Below are 26,312 nucleotides of genomic sequence, written 5' to 3' on the forward strand. Positions count from 1 at the left end.
GGAAGATATTTGGTCCATTAAAGTAATCATTTAGAACCAGTCATTTTAAAACAGCATCAGATTACTCACTAACCTCAGTCTGTTTCTTTATTAATGACTGCATTTACTAAGCACTCATCTCATAGATAGATGAGATAATCCTGGAAACACTTCTCCTGACTCATTTTGGATGCAGTATTCTCAGCCGTGAAAACTGCTCTTGACAGGAAATCCAACAGTGTCTTCAGTCATTCCAGATGTGCTCTGTGCTCCGTCTGGTGTGGATGGATCATTTGAGATTCCTGTTTGTGTGGTCCCAAAGGAAAATAAACAAATCTTTTACTGATAGGTAACACTTTCCAGTAATTTAAAGTGAGAGTTTTTCACTGAATTCTTGGTAATATTTTTAAAACACTTCTTAAAACGTGCTTTTATTTATTGAAGAGCTTATCTGGATTTCTAGTGAGTTTCTAGTGATTTTGCTCTGGTGCACATTAACTTGGTATTTCCTGTTGATCTGTGTGGCTAGACTCTGCAGACACTGGGAGCAGTGCGGAATGCAGCTGTCTGATCAGTGTTTTAAAGTCAAATCTGTGTGCACTTCTTGTTCTGTCCGCCAGGGTGGAGTAAAGCGCTACATCGCCTGCTCCTGTTTCAAATTGCACTGTTATGTTGCCTTTACTTGCCGTCAAAAAAATTGTAATTATGACTTTTAGGCCCACAAAGTAATAAAATTAATGACTGACGCGCTTTACCTGTTGTTATTATTAGACATTTATGATAATAATTACGTTTGTGTCCTTTTGCATTACTCACACACTGTGAATGTTACATACATACTATAAACTGAAGTAGTACATACTAAAAGAAAACTGTAATTGTTTTATAAGGTCGAGTAGGTGTTAATTATAACAAAGTAGCAAGCAAAGAAGTAAACCGACTGACTAATCATTCCCGCCTTCATGGTAGAGATTGTTTGCCAATAATTGATATCATAAAAACACACTTGTTCTACATGACTTGGTACAGGCCAGAGGCAGAGCAGGGTTTGAGGGGAAGCACCTGAACGCAGCACGGTTAGAGGAAGGAGGCTGCAGCTACAGAAGCCCCGCGAGGAGCTGCAACACCTGGCAGCTGCTGGCTCCGCGGCGTCAATGTGGTGAGTGTCTGTCCTTTGGACTCATTTCAGCCATTATTACGGCTGCGTGAGGGTTTGTTTAGGCAGACTCTGTTGATAAATCTTCGATAAGTCAGTATTCTTCCGACTTCCGCCGACACAGTAATTAGTGGGCGGTGGGAAAGTGTCAAACACTTTTATGAAAAGGAAGCGCAGCTTGCTGGATAAGAACGATGCCGAATTTACGAGAAGACCCAAAAGAAATGGTCAAAGTTGGAATGTAGTTCATTTGTGAAACGGTCAGCTTTGTCGGTGAGCGAGGGCACGTCCTACCAGACGTTTCTAAAGAGTTTGGCACATTTTTCAAAACGGTGAAAATCACAAAGGCAGCTCGCAGCTTTCACTCTCCGCTGCTCTGCTCTGTCTGAGTCAGTCATCTCCGTCATAAACGCTGGACACACGCTGACAGCTCTGTGGACTACAGCGGCTCCTCCTCATCTTGTCCAGGTCACTTGTGTTTGGTGTCACTGCTTGTTGCCATGGTTTCCGCCACAGTCCCTGTGTTTGACATACAGTATGTAAAGATGAGCTCTGACTGTGTCTTTAAATGAATGACTGAATGTACTGTCTGTCACTGATACACACGTAGTGAGTGAGTGAGTGAGTGAGTGTGTGTGTGTGTGTGTGTGTGTGTGTGTGTGTGTGTGTAAACACAAGCTGCTTCCAGTATCTTTAGAGCCAATGTATGAAGAGCAACATAAGATCATATGGGGAAACAAATGAAGAAAAGGCCAGCATGGCAGAGAAAACCACTGGCTTAGTCTCAACAGAGCTAAAACTAATTGTGCTGACAGAAACAAAAGCGATACTTTAGAATCCATCCATCCATTATAACCGCTTTTCTTCATCAGGGTCAGGTTCCTAACCAATGCACCACCGTGCCGCCCTCCAAAATATATGTAAATTGTCTCTGTTAAAGTAAAAACCGCCTTCTGTCTAAGTCAAGTGAAAGGTGTGTTTCTAAAGTGGAATGTGACCATGTCTGTGAGATACCCATCTGAGTTTGACATCTTTAAGAGTGACGCTGTGGAGATCATGTTTTCTTTTTAGCAGCTGTGCTCAAACAAACAGCTGATAAGTTCACCTGCAGGGAGAGAGCATCACAGTTCAAACTGGAGCAAATCTACTTCATCCTGGGGGTCTTTGTTTGGTTGTAGCGTTCGATTGACGTTTCCCTCTTGAGTCTAGCACTGTGCTCTCTCAAGGCTGTCACCATGGAAACCAGACACAGCATCATAATTGGGAATAGTGTGAGAGGTTCAACCACAAGCCCCAAATAGGGGAAACGAGACAGGAAGTCTGGTGATCTGGTGAACAGGTAGTTAATGCTCTGTACAGAGGAAACTGTATTCACCAGTGTTTCCCCTTTTTGCCACGCGGATTGAGCAGTGTGCCTAATACAGATTAAAGTAGAGTAAAGAGGAAGTGATGTAACAAAGAGAACAAAGCACACTGCAGCTTGATCCAACAGTCAGTCTGACAGCAGCGCTGTTAGTCCACGCAGAGGGCAGAGCTGAGCTCTGTGGACAACCTCAGATTTGGCATTATGAGCGTTGCCATCATGGTGTTCTGGAGCCAGATGTGACCATATTTGGGAAAGAGCGTGGAGCTGGTGTGTGCCGTACTGAGCGGGCTGCTTCATTTTGGAAGTTGTATAAAGTATCGATACGTGGATACTTTTCTGGATACCACGCGTCCAAAGCGATGCAATACTATTGCTCAGTAGTACTGAAAGTAAAAATAACTATAGTTATTATTCCATATGTGCATGTGTTCAGTGAATTTTTCTGTAGCAGCACTGTGTGCAGGAAGAAAATGATCCTAATTTGTGTGCCAAGGACATTTTTGTGGTGTGTGCTATCAAGAGTAATAAATGTAGTTTATTTATACTAGTATTGTATCAAAGTTTTTGAATTTCGACACGACAGTCCTAAGCACTGCCTAGTTTGACAGTTTGATCTGAATTTGGTGAGCCCAATGTGGACAGACTCACTAAAAAAAGACTCTTTTCACTCCTTCCCTCCCGCCCTGCTCACAAAGCTGGTCACCATCCTTATGGTCACCTGGAAGTCTGTCTCTGACCTCTTCTTCATATCCTTCACTCCCCGTCTTCCTCCTCTCACCTCCTCTGGCTCATCTTATCAGAAACTCGACACTTGGTCCCTCACAGACTGAAAACTCATCTGTTCAGACTGCACCTGGACAAATTTCACCTCTTTGGACTTCTTTTCTTTTCTCTCTAACTCTGGTTGTTTCTCCTCGCTTGAAGTAGTTTATGTGTGCTTATTGATATTCCTTGGTTGTATCCACACAGTTATGGTCTCAACTTATGCGCTGGCTTTAGATAAAAGTGTTTATGTATGGTAAAAGAAGAGAATTCTACCTACTTTCTAAGCTACAAATACTTGGGTTTCAGACACTGTTAGACGGTCCAACAAGCTTTGTTTGAGACAAGATAGCCTGATGAGCCTGAGTGAAGGTGTGCTCATAACTGATATCAGTTGCTTCAGTTAAAAACCTGTAGGATTTCAGTCCTCCATAGCACAGGGAGTGGCAGCTGACTCTGACCTGTGGAACAGTGCAGGTCACGATCTGTGGAGGAAGATTCAGTCACCTCCTGTCTTCATTGTGCTGCCTTCTGTTAAGTGTGGGAACCTTAAACACTGTGAACTTTAATATATTTATATAGATATTATTGATCAGCACAAAATGCAGCTGAGAAAGAACCTTTTCAAAAAGACATTAATAGTGTGCACAATGTTCTTAGCATGATGGATCCACCGCTCAGACCACCCTGCCTCTGCTGTGTCAACAGACCCCCACCGGGCGGACGGTATTGGTCCGGTGAGCACAGGCAGGTCTGAGCATGCAGTCTTAATGAGATCGGTCAGGTGAGGAGCGGGCATATCATTACACCGCCTGAACCCGACTGGATGCTTATCAGGCCTGCTGCTTAGTGATCATACAACAAGTGCTCAAGACATTTCCACTCGCCAAGCAACTGGAAGTGTGTATGTGCCACTTAGACGTTTACATGGATTACATTATTGATTTAAAGGTAGTGTGTAAGATTTAGTGGCACCTAGTGTGAGATTGAAAAGAGAACTACGGTGGCCTCCATGTGCCAAAAGAGGTCATCATTAGAAACACATGGGGAGTGTGGTGAGGTCATTGAGGTTCCTTTAGATACATATATTTACAAAGTGTAATCAGGTAGATATTGTGTAAAACTACAGCTCATGGTAAATGTCACTGTTACTTGTTCTGCATTGTGTTGCTGTGTTTGTTGACTTTAGCTAGCTGTTCTGCATGCTAATAAAAGCTAAGATTAGCCAGTGATGTCATTTCCCTTCTCAAACTTTAAACTAAAAACATTACAGTGAACCAGAAGCAGCAACATCTTTATCTTCTTTCTCTGCTACGCTCTGTGGACCTTTGACTGGAACAAACATGGTGGCACAAGATGGCCCACTCCGTGTAAGAGGATATAAAAGGCTCATTCTAAGATAATAATTTAAAAAAATAACAATTCATTTTAAGGTGTCTTTAATGAATATTGTAGCTTTCAAGCTCAAACATGCTGATGTCAATTGGGCACAAACAGGAGTCTAAATGAATACTGATGTCTGCTGTGGAGATCAAAATATATAATATATATATTATATAAGTTCTGCATCTGGTTTGTTGGGTTTGGTTTCTGTTGCCAGCTCGTATCAGGGTTAGATTTTAGAACGTAAATCAGAAAGATATTCTTTCATTATTTTCAGTGTCAATGTTTTAGTTTAAAAAATTGACAAACAATTAAGACAAAATTAAAATTTCTCCGAGCTGTGACAGTGACATATTGCTTGTTTGGTCATAAATCCTCACCTCTGAGCAGCTGAAACCACAGAATGTTTCATGACTTGAACAGATTTGACAGTATGGTTAACTGGATTGGCTCTTAGTTTAGAGCTGTGCAGAACTTTAGTCTGATGCATAAAAAGGGAACTTTATGTGTTGATACATGTTAATGTTATACACATCATATATCTCAGATGTGATTTCAACTTGATCTGCCCCTAAGAATGAATGAATGCAGCTTCAAAGTCTGTGTAGAATTTCTTTATTATAGCATCATTTCTACTAATTCTGATCACAAGTTTTTATTTTTAGTTCAATTAGAAATGCCTTTTGAAAAACATGTGTGAGTGTGTCAGTCTGTGTGTTGCTTTAAATCAGAACTGTTGTTCCTTTTCATGTCTTTATGTATTCATGTATTGTACTTCTTTCCTGTGTCGTTCCAGTGCTCTAGTGTGCCTTGACTCAGCGACATGATGTTTGTTGTTGAGAAGACGGACAAAAAGCTCTGCCACAACCCCACAGCTCCTTTAAGGTGCACGAAAGAACCCAAAAGAATCAAATGATTAAAACAAGAACACATTTGAACCTTTCTTATCTACGTTTTCTAAGTTAATCATGTTTTATAACAAGAAACGTTCCTTCAGTTGACAGGACCTTCCTACATTTCCTTGGTCCAAATGGAAGCCAGTGGACGCAGCCAGCGATGGAAGATGCATCTCCCCGAGTTTAAACACAGCAGGAGACTGCACGAGACTCCAACTACAAAAGACAGTGAAAGAGACAGAGGAGGCACACATAAAAGCGTTACTCTGGCACCCACCTCTAGGTATCTGACAGACAGACAATATGTAACGAGAAAGCCTCTGTTCTCTATAGAACAACATACATCTATCTTAAAGAAGACGCATCCACAGAGGCACACGGAGCAGGTGAGGACAATTGAGAGTGAATACTGCATGTAAAGCTGCTACTGGATGCTTGAATTTGACATAGTATCTAAAATACTCTACTCCCTAAATATTCAGCAGCTTTAAGTATAGTGTTAATATTAAGCATTGTATACCTGATAGGCTGTAAAGATTATCAATCATCCAGGTCAGAAGAGTAGGTAACTGGACTAGTTTTGTATCTGGTACCCTTTGTTACCTGTCACTGTCATGTCTTGCAGGAGAAACAGTTGCGTGTTACAAGAAGAGAAGAAATTCAACATCACACTGACCTGAACTTCTTGACCAGAGTGAGAGCAGACCTGACCCCAGAGAGTTTCAGCCTCTCTCACAGTGACATCTCCTCTCCCTCAGTCTGTAGAGAAGACCTCGGCTCACCCATGTCTGTCTCTGAGCTCAGGGCCAGGCGGTGCCATGAAGAACCCACTTTCGGATCGCCATTCCCTGGCAGCAGGTCATCTCGACGAAGCCTCTCGAGCTCCATCCTGGAGGTCCAGAGGCTAAACCCTCCTCTGAGGCCGCAACTGACCTCCACTGTCCTGCATCCTACCTACACCCCTCGCTCAGGGTACTCCAGGTCAGGCCTGAGTCAGCTCAGGTTTGGGGGGAGGGAGGGAGAAGGTGACGGAGACACCAAATTACACTCTTCTGGAGAACACTTAAAAGGACACCCAATGTCTCCCCATCAGGCAAACTACTGGGCCTGTGCCATCCCTAAAGCTTTGCCTCCATCTCCAGACAGGCACTCTGCAGGCTGGGACCCAAACAGAGAGTACCAGGCTCTGCTGGATTACACCTACCCTCTAAGACCAGGACAAGTGGTCACAGAGTGGGAGAGCTCCAAGCTCCAGGGAGACTCTCTCCTCCAAACAGATCCCAACCTGCAGGACTCAGGGATTGAACTGGATCACCTTTGTAGCTCCACCAGTGTGTCAGGTTTGGGCTTTGCTGTGAGTGGCACCGGACAGACCAGAGAAAGAAGCACTCTTAGTGTGGGTCACGGGTCACCTGACCTGCAGGCATTCACAGAATCCTCAGATGGTCTGCCCTCCGGTAACCTGCTCTCCCTAACAGACCCTGTGGGTTTGTCTTTGGACAGTCTGGACACCAGTGAGAACAGAGGTGGGATGATTCATTACAAAAGTGACGGTCACCGTCATCAGCACAGCTTGCTGTCCTCCTCCACCTCCACTTCTTTTATCCGCTCCACCAGCGTTCTACCACAGTCCAGGTGTGTGTGCGAGGACGTGGACGAGGAGTTCTGGCCTCTCCCAGAGCAGCTGGAGGAGCTGCAGCAGCTGTCTCGGCAGGTCAGTGCTGCTGTGGACCTTTACTGGACCAGACCGGTGCTTTTGCATGTTGAAGCTGATTTACTACAAATTGCATTTTTATCTAATCTTTTCCCAAAAAGTATGTTTTTTGATTGCAGTCATTTCACCATCCATCTGTAAAACTCATTTACTGTTTCCTCACAGTCACTGCCTTCAGTTACGTCATTGTTTGATACTCAGACCGTATAAAACCTGGACACAGTGTGATGTCACCTACAGGTTTCTGAAGAGCTGTTGTGAAGTGAGAGCTCAGATGGTAGAAAAGGTAGAAACAGGGTTACTCCTGATCTGCACCCATGCTACATGTACCATAGGTGAGAACCAGTGAGCTTAAAGTGGACATGAAACACTAGATGTGGCATATTTTACAAGATGGATTCCCACTCTATACATCCTTGTATGTTTAACACCTGTCAGTGAAACTGGCTAAAAATAAAGTAATTTAAGTTACATTTTTCAAATGAGTGTAACTCCATCTTGTCCATAGCATGTGATGTCAGAGGGTTGGTTGGCTTGTCATATTAGCAAACGTTAGCTAACTATTAATAGCTGTCAATTACAGACTCAGTGGAAAATGTGGAGCACCAAACAAAAGTGGAGCAGAGTCACAAACCAAGAGAACACAAGTCTATTTCCATGTTTTGCCCCGCAGCAGGGAAAGTAACAAATCACATTTACTCGTTGATTCTACAAGTTTTGTTCATTTACACTGGAATTGCATCAGGAAGGCAAAAAATGTGCATGTAGAATTAATACACAATATGTGAGTATTGTTTCAAGACTTCAGACAGTGTAAAGCTATCCTTCAAGGCTTCAACAGCAGAATAACTGTTCAAATCTGTCACGTTTCTGAGGGGAACCCAGAAGCAGATTGGAACAAGAGATTTGAGTTTAACTGTTTATTTAACACAGAGTGAATTCACGAAACAAAGGGACTGGACTGAGTCCTGGGGCAGAGAGAGACAGTTAGCAGCAGACAAAAAACAGACGGCAAGAGATAGGCAGACAGGCAGTTACTGGCTACAATGTACGATCTTGAGCTAGAAGGCTGTAGCATACTATATTTCACAACGATCCAGCAGGGACTGAATGTGTGGCTGCTCCTTAAATACTGCAGACAGTTGATGAGGAACAGGTGAGGTGATGACCTCAGCCAGGTACAGGCACGCCCCCTAAAGTACTGCCAAGAGAAAGACACCAGACAACACAACAAACATATACACAGTCATCCCGGCTGGGGATTTGTGACAAAATCAATCAGTGATGAAGCCTCTTTTAGATCCCCACTATTGTTAGGAATAACAGCGCTCCCTCTGTGAACTCTGCTCTTTCCACAATGGTTCAAAACCAACATAAAGTGTCTTAGTAAAGATGTATGGCCACCGTGTGCTGCCAAAACTGCTTACTGGGCTTTGGCATTGATTCTAGTTCTTCTCTGAACTGTACTGGAAGGATGAATATTTGAAACATATTTCCTCATTTGGTGTTTTGATGATGGTGGTGGAGAGCGCTGTCAGACACTGCAGGCCAATATACAGTACAGGTGTAGAACTGGACTGAGATGTGATTTCTATCATTTTCTTATTTTATTTTATTTCTTATCTGCATTCATTATGTTTCTCCACTCGTTTATTCAGGCCTGGCCTTTAATTTGTCACCAGCCTGAGCCTTCTGTGTTTTTTATTATTAAATTTTTCTGCATACATACAGGATATAATATCACAGAAAATTATAGGTCATCCCCAACCTACTACACCAAGATGGATTTACTCACCAGCATTAACAGTAATTGAACCACCTCCTCCTCCTGATGTTTAAGAGTCAGGGAAGCCAGCTCCTGAGAGCCAGTTAATTTTTTTGTAATGATAATAAGACATAATAATATTGTATTGAAAAATTGTATGTTCAGCTTTAATGTTTTCAGTTTTACTGTGTCCCTTCAGCTAAAATCTGAAAACATTTGTGTGCAGGTGAGGGAGGTGACGGCCCAGCTGAGTCGTCCTGTCACAGCCAGCTGGGAGTCTCTGGAGCCGGGCACCACCTCCGTCCTGTCCTCCGTCACCCTGCCTGACAAACAGGAGGCTGAAGTCAAGGAGGAGGAGACTGAAGCCAAAGAGCTGGAGGGCAGCAATCAAGAAACTGATGAAGGAAAATATGAGACGTGCAGAGAGGAGATGAGTGCTGCTCAGACAGGTATTTATTATACACGTATTTAATGGATGGTCATAATTCAGGCCTTCATGCTCCAAAAGTGCCAGTTCATCCACACGCAAAAACACTTCCCACATGCTCTCCAGTAGTATCTCAGATATTTCTGCCCCCACCAGAACACAGTGGAGGTGAATGGAGTAGAGTTTGTAGTGCTTTTACAGCACTGAATTAAATACAAATCTCCTGTACCTCAGCAGCTGATCACAGAGACTCTGAGGCTCTAAGGAGGAGTTCCGGGGCCTGGGTGGAGTCTGTTGGAGGGGGACTGAGTCAGTCTAGCCTCAGGGATGTGGAGGTTTTGGTGGAGCAGCTGTGTGGCCTCACTCTGCCTGGCAGCCAGAGGAGAAACCAGGAGACCCAGGAACAAAGTGACTCCCTGCTGCAACACATCCAGGTAGAGACCCGATCTGATCTGCATACAGGTCTGACTGTATGATACACTACTGCCTTCATACAGTGTTTGAAGTTTGATTTACAGTGGATAGCATACATCCCACTATTCATCGCACTATTATTTTCTTATTTTCATTCTTTAAAGTCACCACGATAAGCTCCATTTTTGATCATTCGAGGTTTGCAGTATTCCATATAGTAAAGGTTGAATGTTGTGTATGTTGCAGGTCTTCTGTTCACACCTGGAGCAGCTCATCCAGCGGCTCTATACAGTGTCAGAGAAGATGGAGCTGCTGGCTGCACCCACTGTGGACATAACGAGCGTGAGATCATCTCTGGCTGAGTATCAGGTGAGCATGTGTGACCTGTGTGGCACTGCAGGGATGCAGGTAGCCAATCACAGCCCACCCTGAACTAAAACCAGGTGTTAGAGAAACAGTAGGAAACGAATGAAAAGAAAGGCGGTTCACTCCTACTGCTTCAATGTTAACAGTCACTATTTACAAGGTGACATTATAAGGTGACCAGTGAAACTAATTTCTAAATGTAATGAGCAATCACAGAACAAATCTGATCATAACTAAAGTACAAACTGCACTCCCAACCAAGTCCTGGGGTACGGTGGAATAGTCAAAAAATTAGCTCCTTTCCTAACCACTTTTCCTTCACAAGGTCATGGAAAGATGTGAAGGAGAATTCATCAGGAGTTAGGAGAAGACGACTGCGGTGTTCAGAGAATCCGACTGCACTTACACTAGACTACGTCATTATGCAATGGTGAATGTTATTGACTTGACCTGTGGTAAAACTACAAAGTCTAGAAGATGGACTACAAAACACTTCATCTGAGATACTTACTAGATACTCCCCGTGCGCTCTGATCATGTTTTCATGCAGGAAATGTAAACGTGGACAACCCGGTGAAAAATGTGACTTCCTCATCCTCATAAACGTCAGAATTCTCAAATGATAAGTGAATGTTGTCCACCTGTCACAGAAGTCAGATGAAGTGTTTGTTACGCTGGTATGGTCGCTCACCCTCCTGTCCACTCATGTATAAACATATTAGCAAGTTATGGAAAAGATATATGATTAATCGGCAACGGTAACTTCATGATGATCTGCAGGACGCTGGATGCCACAGTTAGAAACAGTTTTTACTGTGTGTGTGAACGCAGCTCCATCAGGCAGTTTTTACATCACGTCAATACGTATGTTCATATTCACATGCTCTCTGCTGCAGGCTGCATCACACTGTTTAAATATATTGATGTTTTCTTTCTTATGTCTGGTTGTGAATGACTGAACGGTGCACTGATTTTTTTGTCGCTGCCGCAAGGAATGGTGGGGCGGCATTACCTCCTTTCCTTCTGTAAAGGACGGTCCGGTGTGTCCTATGCTAAAGGAGATATTAAAGGAAGCATTAAAGCTCCTTTACTTAACAGTTTGAGAATTCGAACAGCTCTTATCATGGCGGCTACGTTAATACTTCAGGGTCATTTCACTCAGTGAGGAAGGTTCCTAAGTAAAACTGACTATTGGACCGCACCCCTGCTGTCTCTGGCAGGAACCAAATGTTAGATAGGCCACACCAATCAGCTGGACTCCACTCATCTGTGGTTGATCAGCTGGATCAGCTCAGTACCTACACAAAGATCCTTACAAACAGACAGTAGGTCACACTCCAAACCGAACAGAAACATTTGGCCATAACAATGATGCACAATATAAAACAGTAGATTTCTAATGAATAGTTCAAGGCTTCATTTGTAACACCAACATTCAAATGCTGCACTTTTTTAGAATGACTTAATTCTGTTTAAACTCAGTCTCTGCATAGCTGCAAAGATTAGGTTACACTAATATTGTTAGTAAAGGAACACACACACACACACACACACACACACACACACACACACACACACACACACTGTATTAACAGTATCATAAATTTTAGGTAACCATAACAAAAAAATCAGTTTATTACATTATTATAGCAAATGACTTAATATTAGTCATTGTAGGCTATAGGCCAAAGGATTTATGATTTCATCATTATTTTCTGGCCTGACTGACGCTGGTGAACTTTATACCCATAAAAACAGGAAGCAGAGCACCAACATTTGCTCTCTCATTTTTACATGTTTCCTGTAAAACCAAGGCAGAGGGAGGGAAGGACTCGTCATGACCACTGACTGCTGTAAGCGCTGACTGTTATGCACTGCAGCTAATTCTTTAATCCAGTGTCAGCATCTACCTTCCAGTGAACATGACCGGAACCTTTGTGTCATGTTGGGACAGATACTGGTCTACACGTGACATGTTTCATTTCATGGGGACATCTCAATAGAAGCTTTGGATTCAGTAGAGATCTTTGAAACAAGCAATAAGTCCACAATAATAAGTTTGAAACAAGCAAGCTAAATGATTCATTGATTATCAACACGGATGAACTCTCAATGGACTAATCAATGAATTGATCAGTTCTACACTAAAGCTATTGTGCTGCTGTAAAATGACCCCATGAGTAAACAGGATCCTGCACTGAACAGTGCTTCCTCAGTAACTCGACTCCACTTCAACCTCCAAAACTTAACTAAACTCACTGCAGGCACAAGTGGCACCTTTGGCTTTTAAAAGTAATGTGACCACCCGAACAAAAAGAATCAGATCTGAGTGATAGATCTGAATCTATTGTTTGTGAGTGTAAGTTTTGCTGTGTGAAGATGGCCTAAGCTGATAATATACATAATGTCTAATGTGACGGTCTTGTTGTCAGAGTTTTCAGAGAGAAGTGAGCAGCCATCAGCCCCTGACCTCCTCTGTTCTACACACCGGACAGCTTCTCCTCAGCTGCATCAACACCACGTCTCCATGTCAGTCTCTAACATAAAAACTTCCAACGTTCGAATCATAAATTTCATTTTTCAACTCCTCTTGAAAGTCTTGTTGCATTCTCCCTCCTCCTCTCCAGTTTTAAGAGACACCCTGCTGTTGATTGAGAGGCAGTCTGGAGTTCTGGAGAACCGCACAGAACACTTTTTCTCCTCCATCCTGTCCGCCATGGACAGCCTGACCCAGCCCAGTCCAGTCCAACAGAGCAGACAGCAGGACCTAGGACATATGGGGGTCCAGGGGTCCACTTTGTAAACAGACTGCAGGACACGTTTGTGTACAAAAGTATGATTTACGCTGTCTTACTTTCTTCTTTACTGATACAAGATACATGCTCAGTGTGGTGGCTCGGGCCGCTGGCATCTTGGCAGTCCTGCCTCTGCCACCTAATGGCTAATCCAAAAAAAGGGACAAATAGGTGTGTGGGTGTAGCTGAAATGGGCTGAATGAAGCTTGGTTGCTCAAACAAGCTACCTGTAGTGACACTCACCTGTCAACCAAAGTGGCCTCAGTCTGCACATGTTGTTTATGCATGTGGGAGAAGTTTACTTTCAGGGTTTTAGCTGCTGTTTTCAAGTCAACAAAAAATAAAAAATCATCAATGACATTTGGCCACCACAATCTTGTTCCTACATGGGGTTTATCATTCTTTATGCTCTGTTCCCTGATGTGTTTTGTTCAACTTGCTAATTTTTCCAAACAATTTGACTCCCTTTAAAACACACAACACATTTAGTCTTGGTTTTCTCTTTATGTGACTGCACATGAAGCTGCTCCCAGGATATCTGCCACTGTAGACTCAAGAATCAAGTGCTAAGTTCATAAATCTAATGTTACCATGTAGACATGACAGTGGAAGAAGACTCACAGTGTCTGTAGATATTAAAGTGCCATTCTAATGTAACAAAAATGTAAATTTTCAGGTGGTTATACACCAATGAAAACAGTTATATTATATTTCTGCCATATTCTGTAAATAGAGCCCCTGAAATCTGACACACTGGACCTTTTTTAAATGTAACTGTCATTCATGTTTCATCTCAGTTTGTGTGTTTACAGTCAGATTTTTTCTTTGTTCTTTACAGATGTGTAAGCAGTGTGCCACCTGAACTTGAAATGAAGTAATAGATTCTACAGTGGAGCAGCATGAGGAGCGCTAATTGGCCAGCTGTGTGTGTGCTGAGAGATTGACAGGAACGTTTTAAAGCCATTGCTTCATCTTATAAAGACAAGAATAAGGACATCAAATTAATAATTAAATTTATTTGTGTTGGGTTTTTTTGTACTTCACATTTGTTAGTGGATTATTTACAACAAGACCTTACAGCAGCTTTTTTGAAAATAAATAATTGTCGTGGTAGCACACACATCATTGTTCGAGGACATGAACAGCTCTGTCTGACCTGGAAACACTTCAGTCAGTTCAGCATATCAGGTTTACATGTGTCGGTCACAGTCTGATCTCCGAGCAGCTGAAGAGGGAGGACAGTTCCACCCTGTGCTGTACTGAAGGACACGGCTACCTGAATCTTTCTCACAGGGATTCAATAACTTTTTCAACGCTTTCTTATCAGCCGCTTTAACAAAACACATTTTTGATCTGATGTCAGTGTTGTGTGTTCTAATGTTAACAAGTGTGTTAATTGGCAAGTCTTTGCAACCCAAAAAAAGCTCAAACTTTTCACCATACTGTAATTTCATTCACGTTATTAAATAAACCGGATAGTTTCCAATCTTATCTGTGTGTCTGCATGCTATATTGTGTGCTGTTTGGTATGCACATTTAGAGGGAACAGGAGCGGCTGCTCAACAGGTCAGACTAGTTCATGATTTCATAGACACTGGTATGTACAGACTCTGTTATGGGATTAATGGCCAAATATGAGGGGAAAGAGCTGCTGATAGTTCTGACACTGGGAGTGTTGGGGGATGGGGAACGTTGTGACAAAGCCATCAGTGTCATGGGCTGGGTGTGGATGCTTCATGGAGTGTGGGAAGAACTCACAAGATCCCTGCATACATGAGAGAAAAAAAAAGATAACAAGCCTTACTGATTGGACCATTCAAACCCCAGAGAGGGAAGTGGGGAGGAGCGAAAGGGAACATTTAAAATCAGGTCTAGATTTTTGTCTTCCTGTGAGCAAACCCCATGTTCACACGCAAACCAACACTTCCTACTAACAGTCTGATACATTTGATTCCTGTGTGACGGTACAGAAGCCCTCAGTGGTGATGCATTCAGACATTTCCTCTGTTTTCTCATGATAACGAGTCATTTGTTTTCTCAAGATCTTGAGTTATTCATATCATTATCTTAAAATAGCAAACGTTATCTCGAGATAACTGGATCATTTTCTTCATTTTCTTTCAACGACACCAGTGTCAAGCTTTCCTGCACAGTCGGACGGCACAGGGGAGAAAGAAAAAACAAGTCAGAACTCTGTTGGATCAAAAAGGGAAAATGATTGTTGAAGTGAAACCTCAAAAAATAAGTTTAACTTCTGTGTTTGAGACTTTTTCATATCATTTGTGATTTCTGACTTTTCTTCACTGTTTGCACACAGCTAAGATACTATCAGACATTTGAACGATTTGAACTCTAGTTTTAGTGTCTATGTCCACTTCACCACTGCTGACAGACGGTCTGTAGCCTTCATAACAATCAGACCAGAGCACTGGAATGATAAACAGATCGCCTCAGTCACAGACACGTTGGCCACTAGATGTCGCTGTAGCTCGTCGGCGTGTCAAATCAATTAGAGGAACAAGGGCGTTACTGTCTCCTGATATTATTCATAGTGCAGTTGCAAAAACGTTTTACAAACTTCCTTGAATGTGCATGCACTTCGCGGGAGCGCGCACATTCAAAGGAAAAGAAGAACTACACACTGCAGATCAGACTGCGCGTGCGCACAGGTGACAGCAGCAGAGATGAGACTGTTGTTGTTGTTTTTTTATTATGAGATGTCAATTTGGAAACAGAAAAACCAATGAGAACGCTGTGAGCCGTTCATGTTCATCTGCCAGACTGAAGTGAGTCATTGATCGGGTGATACCTGCACAGGTGCTGACCTGTCTGCATGGTCACACCTACTTCCTAAAAACAGTGATGACATAACGGTGACTCATGACACGCACGTGAACTCGGGGGAGAAGTTTCTGGATTAATTATGGGAGACTGTAGAGCAAAGTGTGGATGCTAAAGTCACAGTCAGGGCTGGTGTGTGTGTGTGAGTGAAGCAGGGCAGATTGAAGCATGAGGCCGGAAATAAGAATGCTGTCTTTGAAAATAAAAGCCTCGCTGTTGCGCATATGCAGCTTGTACAAAATTACCTCTATAAGGTTTTACGTTGAAGTGAATGGCCGGAAGTTGTGTATTGTGTGTACTTTGACTCCGCCGCGTACAAGCCGACTCCTCTTTGCCACGTTTCACTAAATGACGTAATCTCTCCCGGGGCTTGACAGTTCGCTGTTGCGGTAACGACACACACACACACACGGCGAGAGGGCGAGAGCGGGTCCGGTTATAGCTGGACGTTTACTCACATTCACTGTTTATTCGCTTTAGTTTTCCGTTTGTAGAGCGAGACAAAGGTCTGTCTGAAAAGACGAGGCGTCCGTAAAGAAGTGTTTAGAGTTATTCCCGACTCGGCTAACCAGCTGGCTAATGTTAGCTGTTTCCTGGTTGGAGCTGCAGCCATTTTGGACAGACACACAGCTAGCCGGCTAGCCGCCGCTCCCGTCTTCACGACCAAACAGCTGCGGTTCATCCACACAGCGGGGAAAGGAGACGTTTCACGAGAGGGGACACGCCGTACAACGAGTCCACAATGAATCCCGAATAGTAAGTATCACACCCGAGGACGACGTGTTACATTTCGGCCAGCCTAGCTAAGGTTAACCGCGAGCTAACATTCGAGATAACTTCATGTTAGCAGTTGAGCTAAGTTAGCCGCTAACATCAGCTGACATTGTCCTCAATGTGCCTGTCTTAAGATAGTGTGGACATTTCCCAGGGATATCTGTGGAAGTGTATGCTGTGTAACTGCTGATATTTCTGACAAACAGCACAGTGTTGTTCATGTCCTCGTTAACACTGGCTGCCAGCTGCTGGGCCACCGGGGTAACCTAGCTCCGCTGACTCCGGGCTCGGTTCGCTCTAATGTAAATACCGGACAAAGGTGCCTGAACTCGGACTGTTTATGTCCTCAGTGCTGGTTCTTCGAATGTCAGCGATTAGCTAATTAAATTTCTATAATGAATATGAACTCAATTAGTGAACACCCGACGTCAAAGGTTCCCATAATTGGTGTTTTGAAGACGACATCCTGTTGCCGGTGTTCAGACTTTAGTTTCTGTCTTTTATTCTGACAGGCCACTTCTTCATTTCCTCTGTTCTTAGCGAACAGAGTAACAGCAGCTGTCCGTTGTTTACGTCCAAGGAAAGATTTTAGCTTTACCTGGTGTTGCTGAGCGTGACTCAGTGCTCAGTCATATGGTCTCACGGTGAACACTGGAGCAGCCTCTCAGTCATGTGTCGGTCACATGCCACAGGACGGGCCGTCGGTTTCACCATAGCAGCGTTGAGCAATCATCCCTTCAGCTTTCTGTCTCTCGGCTTTTCCATTCATAGATGTTCACTGAGGCGGACTGTACAAGTTCTGGACTTCAGATGTCTTTGTTTGTAGAGCTGTGAACAGTCCTGCTCTTAATTCTGAAAAGTGTACAGTCCTTTTTAACTTTTTAACATTGTTCTAAAATATGGAGTATCACCATGTAGCATCATCACTACATGGTGATTTCCTCTAACCCTAACCCTCACCACTACATAGTGATACTCGATGCCCATTCCTTTCTCCAGAGGACTTCATCTTGTAATGATTCACCTCTTTGGTGTGGACTAGATATTCTGAGGCAAGATTCAAGAGCTTACTCAACGGGAGCCGGTGTCAATATGAAGAGAACCTCACATTATAGTTCAGTGTATAATTCAGTACGCTGAGCATGAAAAGCACTTCTAGTTGAAATTACAAACAATTATGGGTCTGCAGGAATCTCTAAATTGTGCAGCTTGACTTGACAGCAGTAGAACAGTGGACACTGGTGAATAGTAAATTAGTATTTTGAAATTGTTGTTGCTTTCAGTCTCTTGTCAGTTCTGTTAAGGTGTGTGTGTGTGTGTGTGTGTGTGTTTGTTTGTTTGTGTGTTTGTGTGTTTAGCCTTGCTTTGGGATGACCATTGTCCACAGTCCAGACCAAATGAGGAGAGAATGACTGGAATTTGTTACAATGAGTCCTGGTAGGCAGCCTGCCTCCTCAGCCGATGTGAATGAAGGTGTAGCCTACATTTCTGCTTCCCTTCTACTGATGCTGGTGATGGCATCACTAAGTTCACTGCCAAGCACCAGTTGCTAGTTTTACTGCAACACTTTAATGCTACTTTTGTGTTATAACCAATATCAGACATACTGCATCATTAGGCTGTGTCTGACTAACACTTGGCTCTTTGCTGGGGTTTATTTACAAGTCAGGACGTCCACGTCTCAGGCTAGTACATCTGGAAATCAAAACATGCAGGAGAAGTCGTTGAAATAGAAAGAAACTTGTTATTTTTCCAGGGCACTGGATCTCTGCTCAGGTTTCCTTTAAGGCTCCCGAGTCGTGTGGTGCTGCAGAGGATCAGGAGGGAAAGGAAGGAAAAGAAGGAGGCTGAACACTAGCAGCTATCCAACAAACCAAATATTAGACAGGCACAGTAGTTTGTTTGAAGTTTGTATAACTGCACACACAGATATTGGTGTGCGTGTGTGTGTGTTTTGGGGAAGTGAAAGATTATCATTGTATTGCTTAATCTTATATTGGTGTAATTGTAAGTGGTGCAGGATGTAGGCTAGTTTAGACTGCGTGGACCCGCCTTGTTGCATGAGAGTATTAAGGTGAGTCTTTGAGCTGGATAAGCTCGCTCACTTTACCTCTTCTCTTGCTGACACACCCCACATTTTTGAAAGGCTCGTCAGGAAGTCAAAATCATCATATTGACAGTAGCACTAACATGTCATGCTTCCTCGCTGTCTAAATAAATGCAGTACACAAGTGTGGTGTTCAGTATTGTTAACTCCACCCTGATACTGGTGTGTTGTCGTCCTTGGAAAGTTTCCTCTCAGCTTTTATATCAGCTCAGTAAACATGAATGAGACTAATCTCAGAGCTGGAGTGGAGGGGTATGACATGAGGCGAGGAAAAGAGTGCTTACTTCTCTGTGCTGGTTCCCCCCGGCTCTTTTAACTGCCTTCATACGTCCAATCCAGTCACATGATCAGACGGCTTCCTGCACTTCCTCCTGAAATGTGCCTGAGCTCAGCACAGCTCATTGTGCTGAATGTCTCCTTTCCTTTCTAAAATGTACACTCTTCAGCCACTCTGACAGATGACTCAATGCAGATGAGCACGATTTGCATCAAACTGAAATTGACATTCAATCAAAGACTGTAAGTGCTGCTGTCAGCTGTTTATGTGGTAAAATAAGTCATCTCTAACTCTCCCACATGACTAACAATGTTTTGAATGTCCTCTAACTAAAGTGTGTTTTTTCCTTCTCTCACAGCGACTATTTATTCAAGCTGCTCCTGATTGGTGACTCTGGTGTTGGAAAGTCTTGCCTACTTCTCCGATTTGCAGTAAGTTTTCCCATTTTCCCCGAAGCAACATTTTGAATTCACTGTGCAGTAATTTCATGCAGACTGTCTTCAGTAAACCGGTTTTCTTATTAACCCAACAAGAAGCTAAGTTATTGTGAACAGGATGAGACGCTTACATGCGCAAAGTCAAGCAGTTAACCTGCCTGTAACTCATTCATTCAGTTTGTGTGCCATTGAAATGTTCATTGTACCAACAACGTGACTCCCTGCTAGTGACTGATAGTACTGATTGTGTGTGTAGTGAAGCAGGAAGTAGGAAGTGAACAGGATGTGTGAGCCATCTAATTCTTGAGTGTTTCTGTCTGCAGGATGATACATACACAGAAAGTTACATTAGCACTATCGGCGTGGACTTCAAAATACGAACCATAGAACTGGACGGAAAGACCATTAAACTTCAGATTGTAAGTAACAGACTGCTCCTCTTGATGTTTGCAAAGTGCTTTCATATCAGTGTCCTTCAGGAAACTTGACTCACTGAAAGGTACAATGTTTTTCAGGACCATTTTTCTTCAACTGGAAACATTAAAGAGCAACATTTAAGGATGTGATGAGCTGCTTTTTCATGTCAACAAATCACATAAATACCCAGATGTATAAAGTACTGGAGTAAAGGAGTGGAGTAGAAGTACAAGTGCTATATCAAAAAACTGACTCGAGTAGAAGTTGAAGTGTTCATTAAACACCATACTTAAGTGAAAGTACTAAAGTATTCAAAATGTTTTGTACTTAAGTATTGCAAGTAGAAGTATGTAAAAAAAATTGCTACTCAAGTACTGAAAGTAAAAGTACAAGTAAAGTACAAGTACTGAAAATACAAGTACTGTTGTTTATATAATTTCAAATATTTATTAAGGCACAACTTCTAATGTTACAGTGTTACAATGTTCATGGTAGAGTTCTGTGATTTCCCATGGTCTGTGAATGCATCTGAATGAATGCGGGGGCAAAGGAGCAGGTGAGAGAGCGCACGCCTGGGTGCGTCAGGTGTATGAAGTACGGCGCACGAGTAACAGTAACGAGTAACGATTCAGCACATGAAAAATGTATCGGACTAAAAGTATTAAATTCATCAAAAATATTTAGTGCAATAAAAGTGGAATTTGGGGGAAAAAATAATACTCCAAAAAAGTACAGATACTGCATTTTAGTACTTAAGTACAGTACTTAAGTGGTTCTACTTCGTTACTATACAAGATTCCAGCACTCATTACAGATCCACTCTTTCCATCTTTAGCCTTTCACAATAAAAGCCCTCAACATACTGCATTCGGTGTACATGAAAGAGAACTTCAATCTCATTCAGAGCATATCTCATAATCATAAAACATTAAAGTAACATTAGGTGACAATTAACAAGGCAGAAGCACTTGCTGTTCTTCTGTTATGTTTCTGGAAGATGATCTGCTTCAGTGAGAGGAACAAAATTACATTCTGATGAAATGCATCTGGGTAAAAAAAATATTGCCCATTTAACTGCAGCTAATGTCAGTCCATCATTTCAGTACTGTCACTTCTCTGTCTGTGGCTCTAAGCACCATGTCCACTGGTTCCTACTGAAGATAAAAACTTTAAAAAAACACAAATATTTTGTTTCATTTAAAAAAAAAAAAAAAGACTGCTCCTCAAACAGGAGGAAATGGTGCTCTATAGAATAATCAATAATTCTTTTTTTATGCACGTGAAGAGTGAATACATTTGAGGAACTATAAATCCTGTATAAGTTGTTATCATGGCTTTGTTGAGAGCTTTAATATCCTGGGGGGCTTTTAATCTCAACAAGAATAAAGTTGTACTCTGAGCAGCAGTAAATACTTCAACTAACGAAATACTGTATGTTTGCTTTGACAGTGGGACACGGCGGGTCAGGAGAGGTTTCGTACAATCACGTCCAGCTACTACAGAGGTGCTCATGGTATCATAGTAGTGTATGATGTCACAGACCAGGTCAGTATGTTCACCTTCCTCCTTTGTATACAAAAACAATTGAACTCAGAGATGCAAATGTGGAAAAAAACAGATGTTATGGTTGATGTTTTGGACCTGTGAAACATTGTGTGCTGTCAGGGTTTGTTGTTGCTGCACTATAAATACCATGACGTCACGCCAGGTCTATATTTGGCCATCTGTTTTAAAGGTTGTGCTCTAGTCTAGAATGAATCTGTCAGCTCCTTTTAGTGTTTGGTTGTTGCTTGTAGGCACACAATGTTGATGGCATTGAAGACCTGTAAAGCATTCAGGCACAGAGGTGTCATGTCTTTGCTTATTGTGTCCTTTGGGTCCCTCTGCCTGAACTCCACTGAAATGTGGCCTGTATGCATCAGGACAGTTCTGTTTTTAATTTTACAAACAGGAGTTTGAAAGGTGCTGGTAGAACTAGAGATGGTTCCTCCTGAAGCAACCAAAACAACATACATTCAGCATCGCTAAGTATGCTGCTAAAAGTTTGGAAGTTTAAATCATTTCTGGACAGAATTGGCATCCCTATATCCAGCTGTTCTTCAACTACACTTAACATGTAACGTGTTGTGACTTGAATGCTGTATACAACAAATACAGAACTTCCAAAGCAGTCAGTAATCTCTGTGATCAGACTTCATGCTGCAGCCACACGGTTCTCTGTATGTTCATATAAAGACAGAACATGCTGTAAAAATGAAATCTGAATCATGAAATGAACATGTGCTGTTCAAAGTTCAGAAGCTTTAACACCAGTCTCAGATTTGCTCTCTTGTATCATGTTGTGTTTGGGAATGTTGTAAACTGTGTAAGATGATGTCTTGTAGCAGATCTAGCACGCTCTGATGTTAATCTGTTTTCTGTGCTAGGAGTCCTTCAACAATGTCAAACAGTGGCTGCAGGAGATTGATCGCTATGCCAGTGAAAATGTCAACAAGCTATTGGTTGGGAACAAGTGTGATCTGACGACAAAGAAGGTGGTGGATTACACAACAGCAAAGGTAAGGCACCAGGGTATTTAATCCCACACACAGAGGCTGTTGCATGCAAACCATGTTGTGTGTTTTCTGTGTCTCTTCTGAATTTTCCTCTCTATTGGCAGGGTGATATGGAAGACCTCTTATCTAAGATAGGCTTAGACCAACACCCTTAACCCCCCCTCTTAAAATGAGAACCTCAGATATGCTGGTCCCAGCTCCAGGTCTGGAAGGAGTAATCAGTAATCACTTTAAAGTAGGGCTGTAGCAATACATTAATCTCACGATACGATACACGATATTCAGCCAACAATACGATTCGATACGATTCAATACTCTGACTGAACAGAGAGTCTACAGCTTGCAAATGAATCTGATGTTTGTCATATCACACCTCAAACAGTACTAGTGAAGAGTTTTTGAATGAAAATATTATTTTTCAATCCCTTTGCTGACATACATATGCAGTTTTTCAACCAACTATTTGAAGAACATTAAAATAATGCCCTTTCAATAAAAGAGGTCTCATACATTTATGCCTCATTTATGCCCTTTCAATAAAAGAGGTCTCATACATTTATGCCTCATTTTTCTCTGGCATGCCACTTAGCAAAGAGCCTCCAGAAAGTTGAGGGGAACCTGTCATTCAATAGCAATAGTATTTCTGAAGTTATTCTGTCACTCTGCTCTGTGTACTCCCTGACTACTACTCTGTCTCTGTTGTCCCTTCTACACAAGACCCCAGAGTCCTTTGATTGGCTAGAATACATCATAGGTACCGTCCACTGATTGGTTGAAAAAGAAACTAGTCTGCCTAGTAACGTTTGTCCATTCCTCGACTGCGTATGGAGTCTGTCAAACATCTATTTTTCCATTGGTCTTTTACGTGGTGGCATAGAACTACAAGGAAGAGTCAGACAGACACAAACCACATATCTCCGTCTTTAACGGAATCTCAGGAAAACGATGCAAAACACCACATCTCTCCATCATAAACCGTTAGAGAGATATTCACAGATATGTAAAACTTTTTGGGTGGATCCGCCCAATCCGTCCCCAGAGGGTTAAACCCGGAGTGGTGGGAGCTCTTCTGCTTTTGAAGCATGAAGGTGCTGGATTTATGTTTGCAGCCATTCTCTTAAATCTCCTCACTCTGACTGTGTAAACAGGAAGACGTCGGCGTCTGTGTAAAGAGAGTATCTAGGCGGGTAACTTGCTAGAAATGCTCTACAGCGAGACTAGTGGCTGGCTGACCTAATCGCTCTTCCTGCAAAGCCAACGGGGGGAGATGGGCAGTGAGCAGAGTGCCAGGCGTAACACAGGGAATTTGAATGGGACTTAATGTATCGATACTCGCGGCTGAAAATCGATACTTTCTGGGGAAACAAAATATTGATATATACTGCAAGATCGACTTTAAAGTGTAACTTTTTCAACCTGGACCTTATTTTCTTTTGTTTTTCTGTGAGAGTGACTAATGGGGCCTCCACAGAAAAATGAAACGTCTGAATTATCATGTATGCGTAGAGGAACACCACCAGTCTCCAGACCTTAACAGCTTTGCAGCAGCTGGTTCACGTCCTCTGTCTGCTGCCCCCCCTCTCTATCTGTCTCCCTCCTCATCCCCTCTTTAGTTTGTAGTCCATATACTCTGGCTCAAATAAATTTGGGCGGCAATTTGGTTAGATACACACAGCAGATACATAAAATGTGTCATTTCATAGTTTTACAGCTCTCATTCAGGACTGGACCAGATTCAAATGTTGTTCTCTCCATTACTTATCTAAGTTACTGAGTCACCCAAAAATACCAGCGTTAGATGAGAGGGGTTTGAGGGAAAAGTTGAAGTGTACTTTCTCACCAAAACCAAAAGACCATTCGCTGCTTGAAGTAGGCGTGATTGTAAGAAAGATACAAAATTTGGTACATTTGCCCCCCACCTCCACCCCTGCAGAACAGGGTTTAGTTTTTGTTTAAAGCACACTGACACATATATCCATTCCCACACATGTACTGACACATTCTGTAATTAAGATAAATAAAACTAAAATATGCTCAATTTCATGTGCAGCCACAATCAAAGTCATGTTAAAAATAGATCAAAATAACACCATCAGTTGGATGTTATTTTAGTATAGAGTGGTGTTATTTTAACAAACATTTTAACAGGATGCACTGCATGTGAAACCTGCTTCAGCCTCAGACTGGTCAGGAAGCACAGGGCACGCTCTAACCTCCACATCATCAACAAAACTCAACACTGCCTGGTTCTCAAAAAGCTGTGGCACTTACTTTCTGTCCCGACCTCACTCCAGTAATGAGCATACCCACACACAAAAGAACGCACACAACACACACACACACACTACACTGAAGTCTTCCAATGAGTCCCGTTACCTGACTTATCTAAGTGTTTCTCCGCTATCCTCTAACAGTGTTTACATTTAGCTTAGTTTTGTTCTTTATTGTGTCGACTGTGTATGTGTGCAGAAAGCTTTTCATGGACCACGTTGGCCTCACTCTTGCTGTCCCCGTTATGTCATGTAGTGTTTAATGATACTTTACTCCACACTTAAAAAAAAAAAAAAAAAAAAAAAAGATGTCCAAAATACCTATCTCTGTCCCTCCTTTGTTGTGTTCAGGAGTTTGCAGACTCTCTGGGCATCCCCTTTTTGGAAACCAGTGCCAAGAACGCCACCAATGTGGAGCAGGCCTTCATGACCATGGCTGCTGAAATCAAGAAGAGGATGGGCCCAGGGGCCACAGCTGGAGGAGGAGAGAAGCCCAACGTGAAGCTGACCCCTGGCACTACTGTCAAGCCTTCATCAGGAGGATGCTGCTGAGAGAGAAACCACTTCCACTTTGACACCCCGCCCTCTTACTCTGCAGGCCCGTCAGCCTGGCCATCATCCAACCCGCCCCCCCTCAAACTCCACTGTGTCCCAGCAAAGCCCCACCACAACGTGACAGGACAGGGAAGACATGACTGACAACATGTCTATGTGAGAACAAGATGAAGTTGCCTGTATTTGTACTGTACATAATATAGCCGCACTACCAAAAACAAATAAAGCATCCTTCTTGTCATACTGTCCTATTATTGAAGACAAATTCTAAAGATAGGTGATCATTCGACCCGGCCCACCATCACCCCTCATCTCAGACCTCTCAGAGACTACTCTTTTATTTGGCCCTCTGAATGGTGCATTGTCTGTGTGTGTGTGTGTGTGCCTCTGTGTGTGTGTGTCTTTGTGTGTCTCTGCATTCCTACAGTGGGGTGGTTAATGAATGGGTTTCATTAAGGTTCGGACCTTTTCTGTTTTTCTTTCAGTGATTACTTTGCTGTTTGTGTCAGCATTTCTGTCCATCTTTTTTTTTAATTTTAATTTTATTTCCCTTGCCAACCTCTGCACAGCAGTGTGTCACAGTCCAGCATCTAAAGTCTAGTGCAACAGTATATGTACATAAACATTATGTATATATTTGCCATTTCTGTAGTGTTCAATACGTTATTGGGATAGTCTTGACTCTTTATCTCTGCATTCAATTTGTGGCTGATGACAAATGTAAGTTTGTTGCTCAACATGTAACACTTCAACTGAAAATAAATATTGTACTACCAGACTGAATGAAATGGGAGGATCTGTCTGCAGTTCTTAGTGACGTGTACAAAACCTGTTGGAATTATTTATTCGATATTCATTTGGCATACATACTGCCGATTACATAGGGTCTGTTTGCAAATTGCTGTGTAATCTCAGTACAGAATTGCATATATAAAATACAATGTTCTCTTGTTTTCATAATAAAGGCAACTGAATCCAGTTTGAAAGGAACTCTGGGGCCAGTGTTTGCTGTATGGATAAGAATGTTAGAACAGTGCTCTGTTGTACAGCTGTATA

At 42.4% G+C, this 26,312-nt stretch overlaps 2 protein-coding genes and 2 long non-coding RNA genes across 6 annotated transcripts; 3 read left to right on the forward strand and 1 right to left on the reverse strand.

Moving 5' to 3' along the window:
• Positions 1–1,008: 1,008 nt before the first annotated feature.
• Positions 1,009–14,514, forward strand: cep68 (centrosomal protein 68). Of its 3 annotated transcripts, none has more exons than XM_010751664.3 (10): positions 1,009–1,138; positions 5,443–5,531; positions 5,644–5,928; positions 6,168–7,256; positions 9,248–9,470; positions 9,683–9,882; positions 10,109–10,231; positions 12,661–12,757; positions 12,856–13,061; positions 13,862–14,514. In XM_010751664.3, the coding sequence occupies exons 3-9, from the start codon at positions 5,677–5,679 to the stop codon at positions 13,029–13,031; spliced, it is 2,160 nt and encodes a 719-aa protein (XP_010749966.1). In that variant the 5' UTR covers positions 1,009–1,138; positions 5,443–5,531; positions 5,644–5,676; the 3' UTR covers positions 13,032–13,061; positions 13,862–14,514. The 3 variants fall into 3 exon arrangements, with proteins under 3 accessions (XP_010749966.1, XP_010749967.1, XP_027133642.1); XM_010751665.3 differs by having other exon boundaries at positions 9,686–9,882; XM_027277841.1 differs by lacking the exons at positions 12,661–12,757; positions 12,856–13,061.
• On the reverse strand, positions 14,020–17,932 carry LOC109141379 (uncharacterized). Its single transcript, XR_002042736.2, has 2 exons — positions 17,237–17,932; positions 14,020–14,788 (listed from the first exon to the last, which is right to left on the reverse strand). It is a non-coding gene; the product is annotated as an uncharacterized LOC109141379 (long non-coding RNA).
• LOC104935776 (ras-related protein ORAB-1-like) lies at positions 16,158–26,044 on the forward strand. Its single transcript, XM_010751667.3, has 6 exons — positions 16,158–16,620; positions 19,381–19,453; positions 19,783–19,878; positions 21,326–21,421; positions 22,303–22,434; positions 25,053–26,044. The coding sequence occupies exons 1-6, from the start codon at positions 16,607–16,609 to the stop codon at positions 25,251–25,253; spliced, it is 612 nt and encodes a 203-aa protein (XP_010749969.1). The 5' UTR covers positions 16,158–16,606; the 3' UTR covers positions 25,254–26,044.
• LOC113745634 (uncharacterized) lies at positions 22,441–24,988 on the forward strand. Its single transcript, XR_003462271.1, has 2 exons — positions 22,441–22,932; positions 22,977–24,988. It is a non-coding gene; the product is annotated as an uncharacterized LOC113745634 (long non-coding RNA).
• Positions 26,045–26,312: the final 268 nt, after the last annotated feature.

The sequence above is a fragment of the Larimichthys crocea genome, chromosome III (assembly GCF_000972845.2).
Source record: "Larimichthys crocea isolate SSNF chromosome III, L_crocea_2.0, whole genome shotgun sequence".
Lineage (NCBI taxonomy): Eukaryota > Metazoa > Chordata > Actinopteri > Sciaenidae > Larimichthys > Larimichthys crocea.

Coding starts and splice junctions, on each gene's coding strand:
- cep68 (XM_010751664.3), top strand. CDS start 5,677: ATGGAAGCCAGTGGACGCAGCCAGCGATGGAAGATGCATCTCCCCGAG. Junction 7,257..9,247: donor TGCAGCAGCTGTCTCGGCAG/GTCAGTGCTGCT, acceptor ATTTGTGTGCAG/GTGAGGGAGGTGACGGCCCA. Junction 9,471..9,682: donor GATGAGTGCTGCTCAGACAG/GTATTTATTATA, acceptor CCTGTACCTCAG/CAGCTGATCACAGAGACTCT.
- LOC104935776 (XM_010751667.3), top strand. Junction 19,454..19,782: donor GCCTACTTCTCCGATTTGCA/GTAAGTTTTCCC, acceptor TTCTGTCTGCAG/GATGATACATACACAGAAAG. Junction 19,879..21,325: donor AGACCATTAAACTTCAGATT/GTAAGTAACAGA, acceptor TTGCTTTGACAG/TGGGACACGGCGGGTCAGGA.